At 40.3% G+C, this 19,285-nt stretch overlaps 2 protein-coding genes across 9 annotated transcripts in view; one reads left to right on the top strand and one right to left on the bottom strand.

Annotated features, from left to right (window-relative positions):
* The window catches only part of UBXN2A (UBX domain protein 2A), a 74,762-nt gene extending 73,011 nt beyond the window's left edge, over positions 1-1,751 (bottom strand). Inside the window, exon 1 of one of the 2 annotated variants that reach the window (XM_037812962.1) lies at positions 1,503-1,751. Coding sequence is in view for 1 of the 2 variants with exons in the window: in XM_037812961.1 (XP_037668889.1) it covers positions 1,106-1,154 (49 nt within the window). In the remaining variant the exon portion in view is untranslated. Of the gene's footprint in view, positions 1-1,105; positions 1,453-1,502 lie in introns of those variants that run through there. The other variant, XM_037812961.1, reaches the window with a different exon arrangement.
* A 931-nt stretch (positions 1,752-2,682) lies between these two features.
* The window catches only part of ATAD2B (ATPase family AAA domain containing 2B), a 207,189-nt gene continuing 190,586 nt past the window's right edge, over positions 2,683-19,285 (top strand). For 5 of the 7 annotated variants that reach the window (XM_037812948.1, XM_037812949.1, XM_037812947.1 and 2 more), the window contains exon 1: positions 9,455-9,814. In XM_037812948.1, the coding sequence (XP_037668876.1) occupies positions 9,596-9,814 (219 nt within the window). In that variant the 5' untranslated portion in view covers positions 9,455-9,595. Of the gene's footprint in view, positions 2,795-9,454; positions 9,815-11,142; positions 15,668-19,285 lie in introns of those variants that run through there. The other 2 variants (XM_037812951.1, XM_037812950.1) reach the window with 2 other exon arrangements.

The following is a 19,285-nucleotide window of genomic DNA, read 5'->3' as shown; positions in this document are numbered from 1 at the left end:
GTGCCATCTTCCCCAAGCCTCTGTGGAATCTATTTCCTTTGCTTGGAGCTTTCTTCTCACCCTTTGAGAGAAGTCACTTTTGGCTAAATCCTATTTATCCATAATCACAGCTCACAAGTGACTCTCCTAGGAAAGCCTTATTTGATTTCCCTGGCTGGGAAAAGTCCCCCTGTTAAATGCTCTCACAAAAACCTGACATCCTTCCTTGTTAGCTTTTTTCACACATTTGGGTGGTTATCTGTTTGTTGTTTCCTCCAATGAGACTAAATTCCTTGAAGGCAGAGTCTGTGGTGGTCAACATCATATCCTCACTACACAGCACACAATAGTTACAAAAAAATCTTGAAAGATAAATTTAGTAATTAAATTAGTAAATAATTAATAGCAAGTATGTATTAAGTCATTAAAGTATGTATGTTAAGGATTTAGCTCAGTGCTTAGGAGTAGTAGTTTCTGTTAATACTTTATTTTGCCTTGTATCATTATTTGTGCACTTAACTACTCCCTCCTCCCTACACAATTCTTACACATTTTGGATTCCACCAGTGCCAAACACTAACTTAAGTACTATACAGAGATGCTCGATATTCGTTGAGTGTAACAACCTTTCAAATCAATCCGACCTTTAGCATATTTAGGCAAAGACACCCTAAATCAACTTTTAATTCAAATACTCCCATTAAAACTAGATCATAATTCAAAAAACGATACACTCTCAACACACAAGTTGAGGGAAAGCTATGAAATAAGGAAGCTAATTTTCGCGTCACTTATACAATCACTCATAATTTGTAGTTCCACATCGTTGTCTTCTGCATTAACATCAATACCGACCACAAGTTTCCTATCTTTGTCTTTAACGACTTCAAATTACGTACTAAGGAACCAACGCTAGACGCCGCGCGAATGCTCACTATTGCTCTGGAAAGGTTTCATTAGTGGGCGTGAAAAAAAAAACAGGTCCGTAGAAAAAAATAAACGAAATAGGAAAACAAAGATCAGACCTACAAAGAAATCAAAGAAACTGAATAATGAGAGAATAGTTAAGACGTGAACTACGAAATGACCACCTAAAACACTTTAAGAGACTCGAAAACACACATACCCTGTATTTTTGAATGGCGCTTTGGCAGTGCGCCTTTGGAAACAGACATTCAGATCGCACATAACTAAGTTTCTGGGAGCTCTTTGAGAGGGAAAACCAAAGTGCGTGCTTCCAGCTGAACCCTTCAGCCTTCACCACCAAAGGAGGAGGAAGCACACTCGGGAAACCAAGACCCACCGCTCCCCGGGGCTGGGCACAAGCTTCGCCCCGGCCTCGGCCGGAGAGCGCCCACGCCTGGGCCGCAGACGCAGGTCCGAAACCCTCCGAACATCCGGGACACCCGGAGAGCAGCCCGTCACGGCTCAGCCCCGAGGGCACGACCTTGCCGGCGCCGCGTGGAAACGCCCGCCCCAGCCCCTCGGCCCGCCGACCGCGGGCGCGGCCCCAGGGAACTCACCTCCGCGCACGGCCGCTGGGGGGGGCCGCGCCGCGGTGTCGCCTCACGGCTTCGTCCTCAGTTCCCTCAGGGGCCTCGGGGGCCACCGCCGCCGTTTCGCTGGAGCCCCTCGGACCCGGAGCACCGCCGCCTCGGAACCACCTTCAGTTTCGGCGGGCGCCGCCGCGCCGCCGGGCTCCGGCCCGCCCCCCTCGGTTTCCCCCGCCGGGCGCCGGGCGCGCGCTGGAGCCTGCCTGCGCAGACTGGGGCAGCGCGGGAGCGCGCCCGGGGGCGGGGCTTGCCGTGGCTGCTCGCCACGGGTCTCGGTGTTACCCGCGCCAATGGCGGCCGCCTGCTTTCCGTTGCCGGTGCGGCTGCTTGATACCTTTTCACTGGGCGCGGGAAATGCAGAGTTAGGTGTGGGCTCACCTGCGTCTACTTACCTCTTTCTGTGCTTCTTTATCCTCTGACTGAATCCGCGGAGAGGTTTTTCTGAATTCTGACAATGTTGAACTGTACCTGAGCCTTGTGACCCTGGAAAGCGGCTTAAACCCTCCCACTCCTTTTGTGTCCTGGAAAGGGCTAACTGCAAGAAAGCACCCTTCCCCATATGATTTACCTAAGACTCGCGGATGCCCCTCATTTACTTAGGACAAGGCCAGATAGAGACGTCCAAACTCCCATTCTTTCCCTCATAAATGATTAGCTGACTCTTTTCACCCCTAACCAATCTGGACAAAACAAGGACTACCTTCACTTCACCAAACTTCAATTAACCTTCCCTCCTTCTAGCAGGCCCGTCGATTTTTACTCAGCCTGAGCCAGCGTTCAACCCCTCCTTAAGAGTAGCTTCTGAAAAGAGGTTGACTCTGAGTAAAACATTCTCTAATTACTGCTCCTTCACTGCCACCCCCCCACCTCAGATTCTTTACCCTATTCACTCCGCCCTATACAAGGAAAGCCCCTTTCTGCCTGACTTAAAAGAAGTTTGCAGATCTTATGGTTGGAGTGTTTTCCCTATGACAATAGCCCTTCTCCCTTTACTTTAAGGGTCCCTTTCCCTCTTCTTGAAATAAGTTCTTTTGAATCAAGTCTCTCCTTACCTAAATCCAGTTTTATTTTGTTTTGTTTTGACAGTTGAGAATTCTCCTCCTTTCCCTCCCAGTATTTCAATAGTCCCTTTCTCTCCTCTTACAATAATCCTTTCAAATAAAGCTTCTTTACCTAAATCCAAATTTATTTTTCATTTGACAGTTTTTGGTGCAGCTCCACAGATTGAGATTGGGCCTCATCAACCCAGGTTGCAGCATTCTGTGAGTTTTTGAACTCCTCTCTTGTTCGGCAATTTGGGGATCCCTGGGTGAGTTCATCTCTCAAACCAGTGCTCCAGACATCTATCTGTTGAAGCAATGGAAGGCGTTACATTGATTTATTTGGGCAAAGAGACTTTTCTTTGGCACTTCTGTGAGGCCCCTTTTGCTTTTCATACCAGAATCATTGTTGAAGAGACTGTTCTTACGCTGTTAAATGGTTGCAGCAGCCTTGTCAAAACTAAATTGCCCATAGATTTATGGATTTAATTCTGGACTCTCAATTCAATCTCATTGATCTTTTTGTCTATCCTCATGCCAGTGCCACACAATTTTCATTACTATAACTTTGTAGTAGCTTTGGAAGTGGGAAATGTGAGGCCTTGAAATTTGTTTAAGATTGTTTTTGGCATTCAGAATCCTGTGCAATTCCATATGATTTTGTTTGTATGTTTTTGTTTATATGACACTCTGAAAAAAGCAAAACTATAGGGCCATACAACAGTTTAGTGATTGCAGGGATGGAGGTGGGGAGAGAGGTTGATTACAAAGGGACACAGGGGAATCTGGGGGAATATTTAAAAAGAGAACTAAAAAGTAAAGTATTCTAATATACTTTTTCAGTATTTTAAAATTTTTAATTGTGGTAAAATATACATAACATAAATAATTTTTAGCCATTTTTAAGTGAACAATTTTGCAACATTAAGTACATTGAAAATATTGTGTAACTTTCACCACTATTTCCAGAATATTATCATTATCCCAAACAAAAATTCATTCCTATTAAGCAGTAACTCCCCTTTCCCCTCACCCCTAACACTACTCTGCTTTCTATCTTTATGAATTTACTTATTATTAGTATTTCATATAAGAGAAATCATTATACTATTTGTCCTTTTGTGTCTGGCTTATTTCAGATTACATAAAGTCTTCAAGATTCATCCATGTTGTAACATGTACCAGCATTTCACTTCTTTTTATGGTGGAGTAATATGCCATTGTATGAATACACCACATTTTGTTTTTCTATTCACCTGTTGATGGATACTTGGGTTGCTTCCACTTTTTGGCTATTGTGAATAATGTGGCTGTGAACATTGGTGTACAAATATCTGTCCAAGTTTTGCTTGCAATTATTTTGGGTAGATACACAGGGGTGGAATTGTCAGGTCATATGATAATTCTATGATTAACTTCCTGAGGACCCACCAGACTGATTTCCACAGCAGCTGCACCATTTTACATTCCCACCAACAATGTACTAAGATTCTTATTTCTTCACATCCACCCAGCACTTGTGATTTTCTCTTTTTATGATAAAAGCTATCCTTGTGGATATAAAGTGGTATCTCACTGTAGTTTCAATTTGTGTTTCTCTAATGGCTAATGATGTTGAGCATCTTTTCATATGCTTATTGGTCTTATACCTTCTTTGGAGAAACATCTATTCAAATCCTTGGCTACTTTTTATCAGTTTTTTTTTTTTTTTCTTTTTGTTGTTGAATGTAGGAATTCTTTATATATTCAGACTATTAAACCCTTATCACATCCTTGGTTTCCAATTATTTTCTCCCATTCTGCAGGCAGCATTTTCGTTTTCTTATAATATCCTTTCATGAAAAGTTTTTAATTTTGAGCAAGTCCCTTTTATCTATTTCTTTTGTTGCTTGTGCTTTTGGTGTAAAATAAAAAAAAATCCATTGCCTAATATAAGGTCCTGAAGATAATTTGCTATATTTTATTGTAAAGTTTTATAGTATTAGTGCTTATGTATTTAGGTTGTTGATCCATTTTGAATTAATTTTCCTACATGAGAAGGAGGGATCCAAATTCAGTCTTTTGCATGTGGATTTCTGGCTGTCTCAGCACCATTTGTTAAAAAGACCATTCTTTCTCCATTAAATGGATGTGGTACCCTTGCAAAAATCACTTAGGTATGGACGTGTGGGGTCATTTCTGTCCTACCAATTTTATTCCATTATTATATATTTATCCTCGTACCAGAACCAAACTGTTTAAATTATTGTAGTTTTGTAGTAAGATATGAAATCAGGAAGTTTAAGACCTTCAACTTTTTCTTTTTCAAGATGTTTTGGCTATTCAGGGCCCCTTCCAATTCCATATGAATTTGAGGACCAGGCTTTGTGTTTCTGCAAAAGAGGTTGCTGGAATTTTCATATAAATTGCGTTGAATTTATAGATCACTTTAGGTAGTATTGACATCACAACAATATTAAATCTTCCAATCTGTAAAGACAGGATATCTTTCCATTTATTCAGGTTTTCTTCAATTTCTTTCAGCAGTGTCTTATAATTTTCAGTGTACAAGTCTTTTACCTACTTGGTTAACTTTTTTCCTAAGTAGTTTATTCTTTTGGATGCTAAGAGGTCCAAAATCAAGGCATCAGCAAGGAGATGCTTTCTAAAGATGTGGCAACTGTTGATCCTTGGTCCTTGGCTTTTCTCACATGGTCATGCACATGGCCATGTCTTCTCCTTTCCCCCTGGGTTCTGTTCACTTCTGGTTTCTTGATTTCCTGTGGCTTCTCTCTCCATGGCCTTTCCTATAAGGTTCCCAGTAATAGGTTAAGACCCATCTTGATTCAGTTGGGCCACACCTTAACTGAAGTAACCTCATAAAGAGGTCCTATCTGCAACAGGTTCATACCCTTAGGAATGGATTAAGATTAAGAACATGTTTTTCTGGGGTGCGTAACTCTAATAAGCTACCTAGTCCACCCTCTCGACCCCTAAAAAAGACATGATCTTCCCACATGCAAAATACATTCTTTCCGTCACAACAGCCCCGAAGCCTTAAGCCATTTTAGAACAATGCTAAATCCAAAGTCTTTCAAAATCAGTCATATGTGTGGTCTGTCCTGGGACAAAATTCCCCCATCTGATGGACCTGTGAAACCTAGATGGTATATGCTTCTAATCTACAATGGTAGGACAGGCATAAGATAAACATTTCCATTCCAGAAGGGAAAAATTGGAAGTAAAACAGAATTCATGGGTCCCAAACAAGTTTGAAAGCCAGTAGGGCAAACTCCATTAGATCTCTAGGTTTGCGAGCCATCTGTAACCTGATTCTTTGTCCGCCAGGCCTGCTATAGTGGCAGCCCACTTGCCAGGCCTGATACAGTGGCAGCCCCACTTGTCCCGAGAACTTGTGCAGTGGCCATGCTCCCGCTGAACTCTGGAGTGTAGGCCCCACTCTCTCTGAGCATTGGAATGTTGGCTGGGCTCTCTGTGAATGCTACAGCACAGGCCCTGCCACCTCTGAGCTTTGGGATGGTGGTCAGGTTCTCTGTGAACACTGGGGCACATACGCCACCATCTCTGAGCATTTGGGTGGTGGCACTCTGCCTGAATGATATGGAACAAGTGCTGGAACAGATGGCCCTCCAAGCACAGGGATGGACCTGCCCATTCCAATGTGCGTGGCCAACTCCCATGGCCTGAGTTCTCTTTGGTCTTAATCTGAGCTTCCATGGTTCTGCCCTGGAAGTAATTCTTCCTTCAGTTCATCCATTCTCTATCCCTTTCAGGCATTGCTTCTGTTCATACACACTTCACAAAAAACTTGTCAGCTTTGTATGCAGTTCTAGGGGATCAAAACCACCAGACAATACAACTATCCACAGATCTTCCTGGATAGCTGCATTTCTAATCCTGACTTCCCCTGAAATGGCTGACTGAATCCATGTGAAGCCACACCCTCTTTAGTAAACGGTTGTTCAATTAAACCCTCACAGGGAACCCTTTTCTCTGGGGACTTACTTTCCGAAAGCTCACTGAAGTCCTGACAGCTGCTTCTGACCCTAACCTCAGAGCATGCTTCCTGGATAGGCTGAGAATTTCTGAAATCATCAATTTTTGATTCCTTTGTGCTTAAGAGTTTAATTGTAAGCTTATCCTTTTTCTCACATTTTACTATAATCTGTAAGGAGAAATCAGGCTGCATCTTCCACATTTAGCTTGGAAATCTCCTTAACAAAATATTCAGGTTCCTGTGATAAATCCCACTTGATCATAATGTGCTATTGGAGTCAGTCTGCTAGTTCTTCATTGAGGATTTTGCATCTATATTCATAAGGGATATTGGTTTGTAATTTTCTTTTCTTGTGCTGTCTTTATCTGATGTTGGTTCTAGAGTTGTCTTTTATTGTTTGCTTTTGTTTTACATGATAACATTTCGTGTGTTTTTAATTTTTTACTGAGTCATATTCTTGATAGGTTATATTTTTGTGTCCCTTATTGAAGTGCATTCTTTTCAAGATGATTTTTGTTTGCTTCTGCTTTGTGCGTAGGATCAATTTGACTTAAGTCCACGTAATCTAAATTATGTTCTGTGGTTTTTCGTAACTACTAGGTTTGGTGAATTCAGGCTGTAAACATGTGGATCAATTTGGTTTGAATTCTCAGATTTTTTTTTCCCCCTCATTCTTAGAATCGATGTTGGGAGAGGCAGTTTCCCTTGCTGTCCCCTGACGTTGAGTGATGATCCTTGTACCAGGATTTTGCAGGGTGATTCCATTAGATTCCATACCTTAACCAGTCATAAGCTTTGTTCCCTAGTCCTTTACATCTCCTGAAGTACAGAATATAAAAGGTCAAGTTCACTGGGGTTGAGCAGATGGATTGAAAATGAAAGCTATATTTAGAGTTTTGCTTACTTGTCTGGGTTTTGACTGTCACTTACCTTTTCATTTTTTACTATTCTTTAGTATCTTGCCAGAGCATGGATATAGTGGCAAATGATATTTAAATGAAAATTTTATTAAGAGTTTTTAGTTATTTTTACCAGTTCATATTGTGGGAAACAGCCAACTCTTCCACATCTTTGTCAAGCTGTCCTTCCTTTCCCTTTTTTGTGGTTCAAGATGAATGTTGATCATTACCTCAGAGGCTTTTCCTAACACCCCTGCTTGAATTAAGGGTTTCTGCCTCTTATCAAACTGTACTGCAGCTTACTGATTTCTTGCCTGTCTCCCCCCTCAGTCCTTGTTTTGTGAGTTCCTTGAGAGCCAGAAAGAGATTATTGCTTTTGAAAGCTACAGATTTCTGGGCCTGAGTTATACCTAACAGTAGTTGGGTTTTTAGTAAACATTTGTTGATAGGTAATGTTAGAGGTTACAGTAATGCAAATCTTATCCTTGTCTTCCCAATTTAGGATTACAAAAACAAAAACAATGGAGGCAAATAGTTTGCACATTAATTTGCATATCACAGACACCCCCAGGATACACCATGCTGTAATTAAAACCATTTGCTTTGTGCAGGAAATGATAGTCTGTTTTGATCAATGATCTTATAAGTAGTTGACCCAGGAATACTTAGGCCTGATTCCAATGTGCGGTCTCCACACCCATTAAAAGACTGGATTTTGTTGGAGGGTAAAGGGTTATGGGAGGCACATGGTATGCAAATTAGCATAAAAAGGAGTTGTTGGCTTTCTTGGAATCTATATTGCTTCTTAAAGCAAAAAAAAACTATCCTAATTCTCAGTGCTGTATGCAATTTTGTTGAATGATTGAGAGCTTGGATATCTAGAAAATCCCAATTTTGATGACACTTGGTGATTCTGATAGGACTTTTCCCGGCTTCAATTTTTTTAGTGTAGTACACAGGAAGAACTTCTGCCCATTAGAAGGCTCTCTCTTATGTATTGTAAATTTTTGCAATGAACATAATTTCTACTTTACAGCAGTGGTTTTCATATTAATTGAATACCTTACATTTTTTTTCTTTGGAAGTTAAATCACGGATTTTAAATCCTTGAGTTTGGCTTTTTGTGTTCTTAATTCTTTTTTTCTTGCGGGCGCGAGGAAGGCAGTGATAAAGGAGGCTGGGTAGCAACAATTAGTTTCTTTGCGGCTCTGCCTTAAATCAACGACGCTGCCTAGTTTTAACGATGCAGGGTTCTAGCTTTATTGTTTTTATTTTAAATAATCTACCCTGTGCCAGATAATGCACATGTACTTTATCAGTTATCATTCTCATTTTCTACAGCCATGAAAAGTTAGATTTTTTGCTCAGTGTCTTGCCTTGGGTGGCTGTGGAATTCCAGCTCCGCTCACCGCGCCCTCGTCATCAGCGCCCCTCCTCCTCCCGCCTTTGCCGGTCGCTCCGCTCCCTCCAGGCCAGCGAGGGCGATGGTGGGGTGTCTGGGGGTGGGGGCTCCAGGACTAACTCCAGCACGCGAGCTCGGTCTGCGCGGGGCCTCGTTTTCCTGTCCTCCCACAGCTCGATTAGCGGGGAGACCGGGAAACCATGGAGTCGATGCGGCCCAGAGCGTCACTCCCCCCGGCGCCGTGAGGCGACGCCGCGCCGCTGGGCGGGGCCTACGGAAGCGGGGGCGGAGCGGAGGGAGAGGCCGGCAAAGGAAGGACTGGCCGGCCTTGCAGCGCCCCGCAGCGGCCGCGGCTGGTAGCGGTCGCGTCGGCCTTGCGGCGCTGGAGCCCTGACGCACGGAGCCAGAACGAGAGCGAGAGAGAAAGGGGTGGAAATGGCGGCTCCGCTCGGTTCCCGCTGAGGAAGGCGAAGCCGGCGGAGGGTCTGTGCTGTCGGCCCGGAGCCTTGCTCCCGCCTCCCGCGGCCTGCCTCCTCAGGCCGACTTCCCTTCCTCGGTCGTCCTCTCGCCTGTCCTTGTCCGTGCTCCGCAGCGTCCGGGCCGGCTCGTCTCTCCCGGGCCGGCTTCGGCTCCCCTGGCCCCGACTGTCCGGCCGGCGGGCCGACCTTACTCTCCTCTCCTGGGCGCGGCAGACGCGGCGCGGACCGCGTCCCTTTGGCCGGACCATGGTGAACACGCGGAAGAGCTCTCTGCGCCTTCTTGGGTCCAAGTCGCCCGGGCCCGGGCCTGGGCCTGGGGCCGGAGCAGAGCCTGGGGCGACCGGAGGCAGCAGCCATTTCATCTCCTCTCGGACCCGCTCCTCCAAGACCCGCGCTGCCAGCTGCCCCGCAGCCAAGGCCGGGGGAAGCGGCGGCAGCGGCGGCGTCGCCTTGGACGAGGCCCGGGTAAGAGCGCGGCGGCCCGTGTCCGGAGGCTCGGAAGTCCCGGCCCGGCCGCTGGGGCTTTGTCTGGCCGGCTCGGGGCAGGAAGCCTCCGGGCTCGGGGGCCGGGAGACCGGGTCTGCGTGTGCGGTGGAGGGTGGCACCGGGCTCGGACGGGCCGCGGCAGCTTTGCTTGGCCCGGCTCTTTTGTGTGAAGAACTGGACTTGAGTCCGGGGGAAGAGGGATTTGGAGGGTCTTTTTGGAGGCAGTAGAAGGGAAGGGTGTGCTCTTCGTGTCCTTGTCCTGCCTCAGAGGGGAATTCTCGGTGTGCAAGAGCGGAGGGTCGGATTCCCTTGGTGGAAGGGCTGGAGAAGAGAAGTGAAAGTTTTCTGCGGTGTCAAACCCCTTCTTGAAAGTGTGTCAGCTCCTGCCGGTGTCTGACTTCAGCTTACTTTCAAACTGTTTGGGGGTGGTTCAAGTTGATGAGGAAGTGAACAGAAAGCTCCAGTTGGCAGTCAGGCAGGGCCGCTGAAAAAAGTTTGTAGCTACTATGCCACCAACTTTAAAAACAAAATTAACTCTATTGCCTCTCAAGGCAGGAGATCAAACATGACATGGTAGCTTCTCTGCTGGAGAACCAGACACCTAACTAAGGCTTGAGTAAGGACCAGAGCTTTCAGGTCACAAAGGAGACATGAAAGACACATGTGTAATGTTTTAGATAGTAGAAATTTTCATCCCCAAATTATATGGTTGCCTGGATGTCTACAGTTTTGTTATGGGAATAGTTGTGTATTGCCACCACCATTGTCACACAATTGCAAAGTGATATTTGAAGAATGATTGTTTTTTTTTTTTTTTAAGTGGTTGAAAAATCTTAAAATTATATTATCCACAGTGGTAAGCTCCAAACTACTATAGATTGTTACTTCAAAGGAGTTAACAAGTTTGGTTCTATTATAAGAATTAATCTTGAAATCAGAAAAATGTCTACTGCTTCTGTCTAGAAGGAAGCTCACTTACCAAGAGTAATTTGGCTGAACAATGTTATTCATCTAAAATGCCCCTTTAAATTCACACCATTTCGTTATTCTTATGGGGGAGAAAGCATTTTTTTTTTTTAATGTTCTGGAGTGTCTACAAGATGTTTGCTTTTTCTTTTTGTGTCTTATATTCTGTCATAAATCAGAGAATGAATCTAGGCAAATATAACGGAAACATTTTTACCTTTACATGAAATATATTTATTGTATCTCTAAAAGTATTTTTGGTTTTTATTTTGCTAAAAAAATGGAAACTTTTTAAAACTCAGTCTGTATAGTAGACTATTTTGTGACTATTTTGTGAAATAAGAGCTAAATCTGAAAGGTGTGCATTCTATTCAGAATAAATATTCTGAAGACAAGGCTTTCTGTAAAAACTAATCTAAAGATGTACAAGCTTCTTGACTTTCTGAATCTATCATATATTTTAAAATAGAAGTATATTTAAGAAAAGCTCTGCCCACTTAAGTACAAATAAAATATTTAGAATGTAAGCATTTAATTGTAGCATGCTATGCATGTCTACTCTATTAAAGCCATGTCTAACTCATCTGAAGCAATTAGCTCATCTGTCACTGATCAGTTTGTGGTCCCATTTTTGAATTCATGGATATCATGCTGTCCTTACCCCCTGAGGAATGAGGTGAGGTAATTTGTCAAGCAGCTGTTAAAAGGCGAGGAATCAATAATCTAATATAGAAATGAACATTTGGTAGCTTTTAAATTGCCAGAAGAATGAAAGATAACAGGATTTCTTCTAAAAGGATGCTAATGAAACTTTGTTCTAAGGACCCTTTTAAAATGTTTTAAGACCATAAACAACAGGCTAATGAAGATCTACTTTGAAATACTTGTGTTTTTTTTTTTTTTTTCAGTTTTAAGAACATCTTGTGTAATGACTGTGGTAGATGATGGAATGATCTGATGGCTTTCTCTGATAGATTTAATAAATTTACTAATCTTGTATAGTGTTCGGTCCTTTAGAAGAGGATAAGTTACAATTCTACTGAATTAAGTTTGTGAACTATGTATTTATGAGCTGTATATTTCTGAAGTGGGTTGATTTGAATGTGGTACAAACTTCCTCTCAAGTTGGTTTTATTTTACAGATATTTTACACTCCTAATTCAGCCTTTCTGGTGTGTGTAAGGCACCCTCTGTGTCTATGGGGTCTTCAGTAGACATTTTCTAGTGTCTTTAAAGTCTTTACTCCATGGAAAATGGGTTGCTCATGCTGTTGATTCAGAAGACCTTTTTTCGTAGGAAGAAATGTATTCGTCTCTGTTTGACATATAATTGAAGGGTTTCCCCTATTTCTGCTTTTGTGCTTTGTTGTTCACTTACCTACCCTTGATGATGCTGATTTTTTTCCTCCTTTCCCGCTGACTCTTTTTAGATTATTTCCTTCGCCGTATCTAGAGACATTTAATTTGCTCCAGAAAGCCATAGCTCCAAGAGCTCTTCTAGTTTTGCCTTTTCCCCAGGTAGTGTATGTGTAGAATAGGGGTATTAACGTATGATACATTTTGAGTGTTATTGGAATGATTTTCTCGTGGCCACACTTTCATAGTGTCAAGCTGAATTGCATTGTGATGCACTTACTTTTGCAATTAGTCCTACATATTGTAGGTTTTTTTTTTAAACATGCATAAAGCTTATCCCTCTATTAATCTGAACACCAGGAATTAGCATTTATTTGCTCCACCAGTGTGTCACTCTCAACAAACAACCTGATATTGTACTCAGAACTGGACAGCAATCTTTGAAAAATATTTCAAACTCTTTTCCTGCCTCTGCTTGTTAGGCCTGTTTTCTGATACTTCTGGCTTTGTCACTAGTTTTTGGGCTTTTTGAAGTGGTCATTGTCTCTTTCAGAATACATGTTTTTGTTTTGAGGTTCAAAGAAAGTATTTTGAGTAACTTTATAGGTAAAGTTACTTTATTTTAATTTTAGTTAAAAAAATTCCTGGGTCCTTCTTTAATATGCTGTTTTATCACTCCATACTTCCCTTTTTCATGTGCTATTTGCCAATATAAAGCAAATACTATGTGAGAGAGAAATGTAATAATATACATAACTCTCAGAGGAGTAGGGAAAAAAATACGAGTTCCTTAGAGTAGAGCAAATTGTTCCTAATATCAATTTAAGAAATAGTTCTCACATGGAGTACAGTGTAGGAGATAATTGAGTAATGTGGAAAACAGTGTTGTCTGTTGCAGCTTTGAACCAGAAGTGGAGGTGTGAAGTTCATAGGGCTATATCTGGTAGCAAACTGGAAATGCAACTTTAGAAAATTCAGTTACTGATCATTTATTTAGTCCAGAAATGCACACTTTTTGGTTGTTTATCTCATGGATGAAACAACATCTGTAGATGTGCATGCATATGAATTCCTTAAATCATTTTCCCTGACAAATAACTTTATTAAAATAATAAATTTTAAAGTTATTTGGTAGGTCCTTGATTGCATGTCTCCTAAATATCTTATTATATATAGATCCATAAACTATGGAAATCAGCTGGATGGCTGATAAGATTCCCATTTGTTCTGAGAACTAAGGAGCCTAACCAGTGTCTTTACCTGATTTAAAGGATCTGCCTCAGAAAAGTGGTATATAGCTTTCACTTGTGCATTTGGCATTTCTTTCAGACAAATAGTGAAGTTTCATTTCTGTACATTATTGAGTTGATTTCTTGGTATTTGGGTTTTTGGTCTTGTAATAGGAATATTTTATATTTCTTGCACTCCCCAGGGGCATTCTGTGAAAAATGAGTTACTAAGTAAAAAGTGCTTTGGGTTTTGGGTAAAAAGGTTTATGGAAGTACAAAGTTAGGGGGAAAAACATAAAATGTATTAACTTTATTTAAATATATCCTAGACATTTTTAGAGAGGTAAATATTGTATGTGGGTTACATCAAAGATTGCAAAAACATCTACATTAAATCTAATAGGTTATAATATATATTAATTTTTTAGGTAGTTTGAGTATGTGCTGCTCTCAGATCCTAAATTTTTTAATTATCAGTGTTTTGGTATTAGATTATTTTTTCATTTTTAGACTGTTACTGTAATTTTATCTGAACGTAGGATATATTCCTTTGATTGAGGTCTTTCTCTCCCAGGCTCTTCTATTAGAGTAGGCAATAAGGTCTATGAGTATAGGCACTTCCCTGCATGCCCCCTTCCCAACTGCTGTCTTCCCAGTGCCCAGTGAGTGTGCCACATGGAAAATGCTCAGGGAATATCGGTTAAATGAATAAATGAATAGCATATTGAAGAGCTGATCTGTTTTGTGAAATTATTGTGTCTTGAGAATAGAGGATAAATAAAACACAGTCCCTACCTTCAGGATTGAGTAGGTACATCGTGTGCATATGGAAAAGTACTAACAAAATCAGTCAGTTCAAGGTAGGGCAAATGAATGACATAGATATTCAGTGTGATAAGAGTCCTAATGCTTTATGCACTGAATGTTTCAGTAGAACTGCTTTTTTGATGTTCTTTAAAGACAGTAACTGTTGCAGCTGTTGTGTATTTCGAGTGCCTACAGCAGTGCCTGTCAGACATAGTGCTCAATCTTTTTGAATGAATGAATGAATGGAAAATATGCCTCCTTATTTTAAATTATTTTCATATCCATAGTCTTCACTTTTGCTATATTTACTTGTTGCATTTGCCCTTCTGCCCATTTGGTGGTAGCTTAATAAGGAGAAGAGTAAACTAAGGTTTATTTAATATCTTATATACGTCAGATATTGTTTAATGCTGTTTCATTTAACTCCTGCAACAACCCTATGAGGCTGGTGATAATCCTTCCCCTCATTTTACAGCTGAGGAAAAATTGAATTGCTGGAGGAGTTAAATGGTTTGTAGAAGACAAAATAGGTAATAAGTAGTATGGATTGTCTTCTCCATTGTATATCATCTTTATTTCTTTGTTTTGCTTATCACTACTCTGATGCTGTTTAGTAGTTTCTGAAGTGATATCTGAAGAACTGATGAAAGTAGCTGTTATATACAATGTGTATAACTTCTACCTGACTATATGGAGTTGTGTTGTCTAAGACTGTAAAGGGACTGAAAGTGGGAATAGTGGCCTGTAGGGGTATGAAATACAGGATGGTGGTTTTTAGTGATTGCTTGCCATCTTATTTCAAGTGTGAAGAGCAGACATATTGCTCAGAGATCATTATTGTAATATTTTGCTTCCTAATATTTTAAAGATAGCCTTTGGGGGGAAAATTCCTATAAGGAGACCAAGTTTAGTGCCTTGTGGTGTCCAACAGAGGTGTTCCTGTGCTGCCGTCTTTGCCTCTGCTTGGTGATATTAATTTCTCAGGTTGTACATTTTCTGTTATGCTCTGGGAATCTATCTGTCTCAAAGGGGAGATAAGTGATTTCCATTTGAAAAAAAAATTTGGATTTTAAACCTCATACGGACAATGTGTCAGTTGCAACAAATGTGCCACATTAATGCAAGATGTTACTAATAAGGTGGTATATGGAAACTCTGTATCTTATGCATGATTTTTCTGTAAACCTACAACTTCTCTTTAAAAAAAAAGACATATAACATATTTATATATGAAGATATATGCTATTGAGTTAAACATGTTAAGCATTACTAGTTTATATCTGTATTCTGGGACCCAAACTAGGATCCCTTAAGCAGTGGTGCTTCAGCTACTTATAAAATGATATGTTTTCTAATTTTGCCCAACAGGAACTTATAGGTATTTGAGAGCCTAGCTTTCATTGGAGAGGTTACCGTGTTCCTTCCTTCATTCATTTATTCAATAAATAATTATTAAGCAGCTACTGCATTAAAATGTAAGTTCCATGTAGGCAAATATTTCTGTCTCTTTGGTTCACTGTTTTGCCACGTTGCAAAAGTCAGGGAGGCACTGTTCACACTGAAGTCTTTGTGAATGGTACTCCCTGGAGTTGTGTGGTGCACTCCTAGTATGTCATACACTGTTGCTTGCTCACATCCCCAGCATTTAGCACAGTGTTTGGGATGAAGTAGGTGGAGAACAACAACAAAAAGCATGTTAGGTAGTAACATGCTATGGTAATGTGTTATTTTAAAATAACCTTTTTTCAGGTCTGTTGCCTCCTCATCTATGTTTGTTGAGATAATTTAGCAGCATTACTAGGTCTGCTGCTTCCATATTCACTTTCCTTGCATGGGTTTTGGAGAGGGCTGGAAGCACCTTAAAAATTGCTTGTTTTGTTTAATATTTGAAGTTGACCCCCTATTTTTGTCTCCTTTTAGGCCTTTAAGGTTTTTAATACCTCATTTTTGGGCAAATTTAGAATGAAGGGGAAAAAAGTGGGATATTACCGTAGAGATTTTAAATGAACCAATGGTTAGAAGGAAATTTTTATGTGCCAGACAACTACCTGCATGTTATATGATTAGTGGCTTCATTGAGATCTGGTTTTGTGGTCAGGATTTTCAGTATTTGAGAAAGATTGAGGAAGTCTGATGTTTGGTACCTATTTTTGGACTTACATTTAGAAGTTACTTGAAAAACTTGTCTATTCTCCAGTCATTGTGTTTTCTTTTAGAGTAGAAATCTAATTTCACAGAAATTAAACTTCTTTAATTAATATATTCACTTGTTACATTATTTATTCACTTGTTATATTATATATTTAAAACCCACTTTATCATTAGTGAATATCTTTTCTCCCCAAGAGAATATGAATCAGTTAAGAATATATTTGATCTTTGACAAGACACTGAGTCAATGAACTCTCTGCGTAAAATTTTTTCCTATTTTACAATTTTGCACAGTGTTTACTCTGTAGATTTCAGCTCTTTCAGTTTGAGCTTTATGTACTTTTGGAAGAATTTTTCAGTCAGAAATCTCAGATTGAGACTGTAACAGAAGTTACAAAGTTATGCTACAAAGCTTTACTTGTTAATGTAATTTAATTAGTTTGTAAGTCATTATGTTGAAGAATGATGATAATGCCTAAATAATTTATGTAAGTGTTTTAGCATATTTTGTAGTTTACATTTCACCAATCATCTGATGTCTGGGAAACTAACATAGTTAAAAAGCAAAATAGTGTTTTTTTTTTTTTTAATTTTAAATAAAAATATTCCTAGGTTACAGAGAATAGTGGTTAATAGGTGGGTTAGCCAAATGTCTTGATTTACCTCTGACAGTCTTGGTTTGCCTGTCCCAATCACAATTTATTCTTGTTCCAACGTAATTGTTCAGCACCCCTGCCACTCTATATAATACCTCTGGATGATAAATTATCTGGCAGTTGTTTTAATGGGCTTTGTCCTTAAGGCACACTTAAATTTTTTTTTTTAATTTTGAAATACTTTCAAACTTAGAGTTAGAAAGATAATACATACCCCATACAGAAGATTCCAGCATACTCCTAACCCCTGAGATACCCAGATGCACCAATTTTAACATTTGGCCACATTTGCTGTATCTACCCATCCATCCATCCATCCACCCACCCATCCACCCACCCACCCACGCACCCATCCACCCACCTACCTACCTACCTATATGTCTGTCAGTCTATCAGTTTTCTGAACATTTGAGTGCAGGTTGTATTTATCATACTCCTTGAACAATTGGTACTGCCCTGCACATTTCCTAGGAGCAAGGATATTTACATATGTAACTTCCTTAACTGCAGTATCAAGTTCAAGAAATTTAAATGACATAAAGCTTATGTGGTATATATTCCAATTTTTTTTATCTATTCTAATAGTGACCCTTTGAGCCTTTTCTTCTCCTTTGCGAGATCCCATCTAGGATCATGTATAGCATTTAATTATCATTGTCTCTTTAGTTGTGCTCGCTCTCTCTCTCTCTCTCTCTCTCTCTCTCTCCTCTCTCTCTCACTTTGTGACTTGTGGGAACATATATACAGTATAAACTTTCTTATCTCAACCACTCCCAAACATACCATTCAGGGTGATTAATCTCATTCACAATTTTGTGGTCCTTCACCATCTTCTATTACTAAAACTTTCCCATTTCCCCAAACAGAAACCCTACATTCATCGAATGTTAAATCCCCACTCCCCCTGCATCTTGCCCCGGGCGACCTCGACTCTAATTTCTGTCTCTAGGTGCTTACATGTCCTCCAGTATTTTCTTTGTGTTACCATGGGGCTTAAATTTAACATTCTAAATGTATAACAACCTTATTTATATTGATACCAGCTTAAATTCAATAGTATACACAAACTATGTTCCTATACCTCTCTCCCCCACCTTTATGTAGTTCTTGTCACATTTTACATGTTTATACATTATGAGTACAAAACCACTTATTTATCATTATGTTTTGTGCATTTGTCTTTTAGATCCTGTAGGAAGCAAAAAGTGGATTTACAAACCAAAACTAAAATAGTACTGGCATTTGCATTTACCCATATCATTACCCTCACTGGAGAACTTTATCTCTTCATGCAGCTTTGATCTATTGCCTATTGTCCTTTCAACCTGCAGAACTCCCTTTAGCATCACTTGCAGGGCTGGTCTAATGGTGACAAACTCCCTCAGCTTTTGTTTGACTCAGAATCTTAATCTCTCTCTCATTTTTGAAAGATGCTTTTGCTGAGTATGAAATTCTTGGTTGTCAGTTCTTTGCTTTCAGCACTTTAAATATGCCATCCCATTGCTTTTTTCCCTCTATCAGTACTTAATCTTATTGAGGTTCCCTTTTACATGATATGTTGCTTCTGTCTTATGGCTTTCAGAATCCTCTGACTTTCAACAACTTGATGATGATATGCTGTGGCATGGGTCTATTTGGTTTTATCCTGTTTGAATCTGTTGAGCATCTTGGATGTGTATATTCATGGCTTTTGGTAACTTTGGGACATTTTTAGCCGTTATGTATTTGGAAATCCTTTCAGCCCCTTTCTATCTTTCTTCTCCTGGGATTTCCACAATGTGGATATTGGTATGCTTGGTGGTGTCCACTGATTCCTCAGGCTCTGTTCACTTTTCTCCATTCTTTACTCTTTCTGCTCCTCAGAATGTATGATGGCAGTTGTCTTATCTTCAAGTTCTTTGATTCTTCTGCCAGCTCCAATCTGTGGTTGAACCTCTTTAAGGTTGAAATATATTCACATACCATACAGTCATCCATGGTGTACAACCAACTGTTCACACTACCATCATACAGTTATTCATTCATCACCCCAATCTATTTTTGAACATTTTCCTTACATCAGAAAGAATCAGAATAAGAATAAAAAATAAAAGTAAAAAGCACACCTAAATCATCCCCCCCACCCCACCTATTTTTCATTTCATTTTTGTTCCCATTTTTCTACTCATCCATCCATACATGGGATAAAGAGAGTGCGATCCCCAAGGTTTTCACAATCACACTGTCACCCTTTATAAGCTACATTGTTATACAGTAGTCTTCAAGAGTTAAGGCTACTGGGTTGGA

The sequence above is a fragment of the Choloepus didactylus genome, chromosome 20 (assembly GCF_015220235.1).
Source record: "Choloepus didactylus isolate mChoDid1 chromosome 20, mChoDid1.pri, whole genome shotgun sequence".
NCBI classification, from domain to species: Eukaryota; Metazoa; Chordata; class Mammalia; order Pilosa; family Megalonychidae; genus Choloepus; species Choloepus didactylus.
Note: the sequence above shows the minus strand (reverse complement) of the source record. Positions and strands in the feature narration are given on the sequence as shown.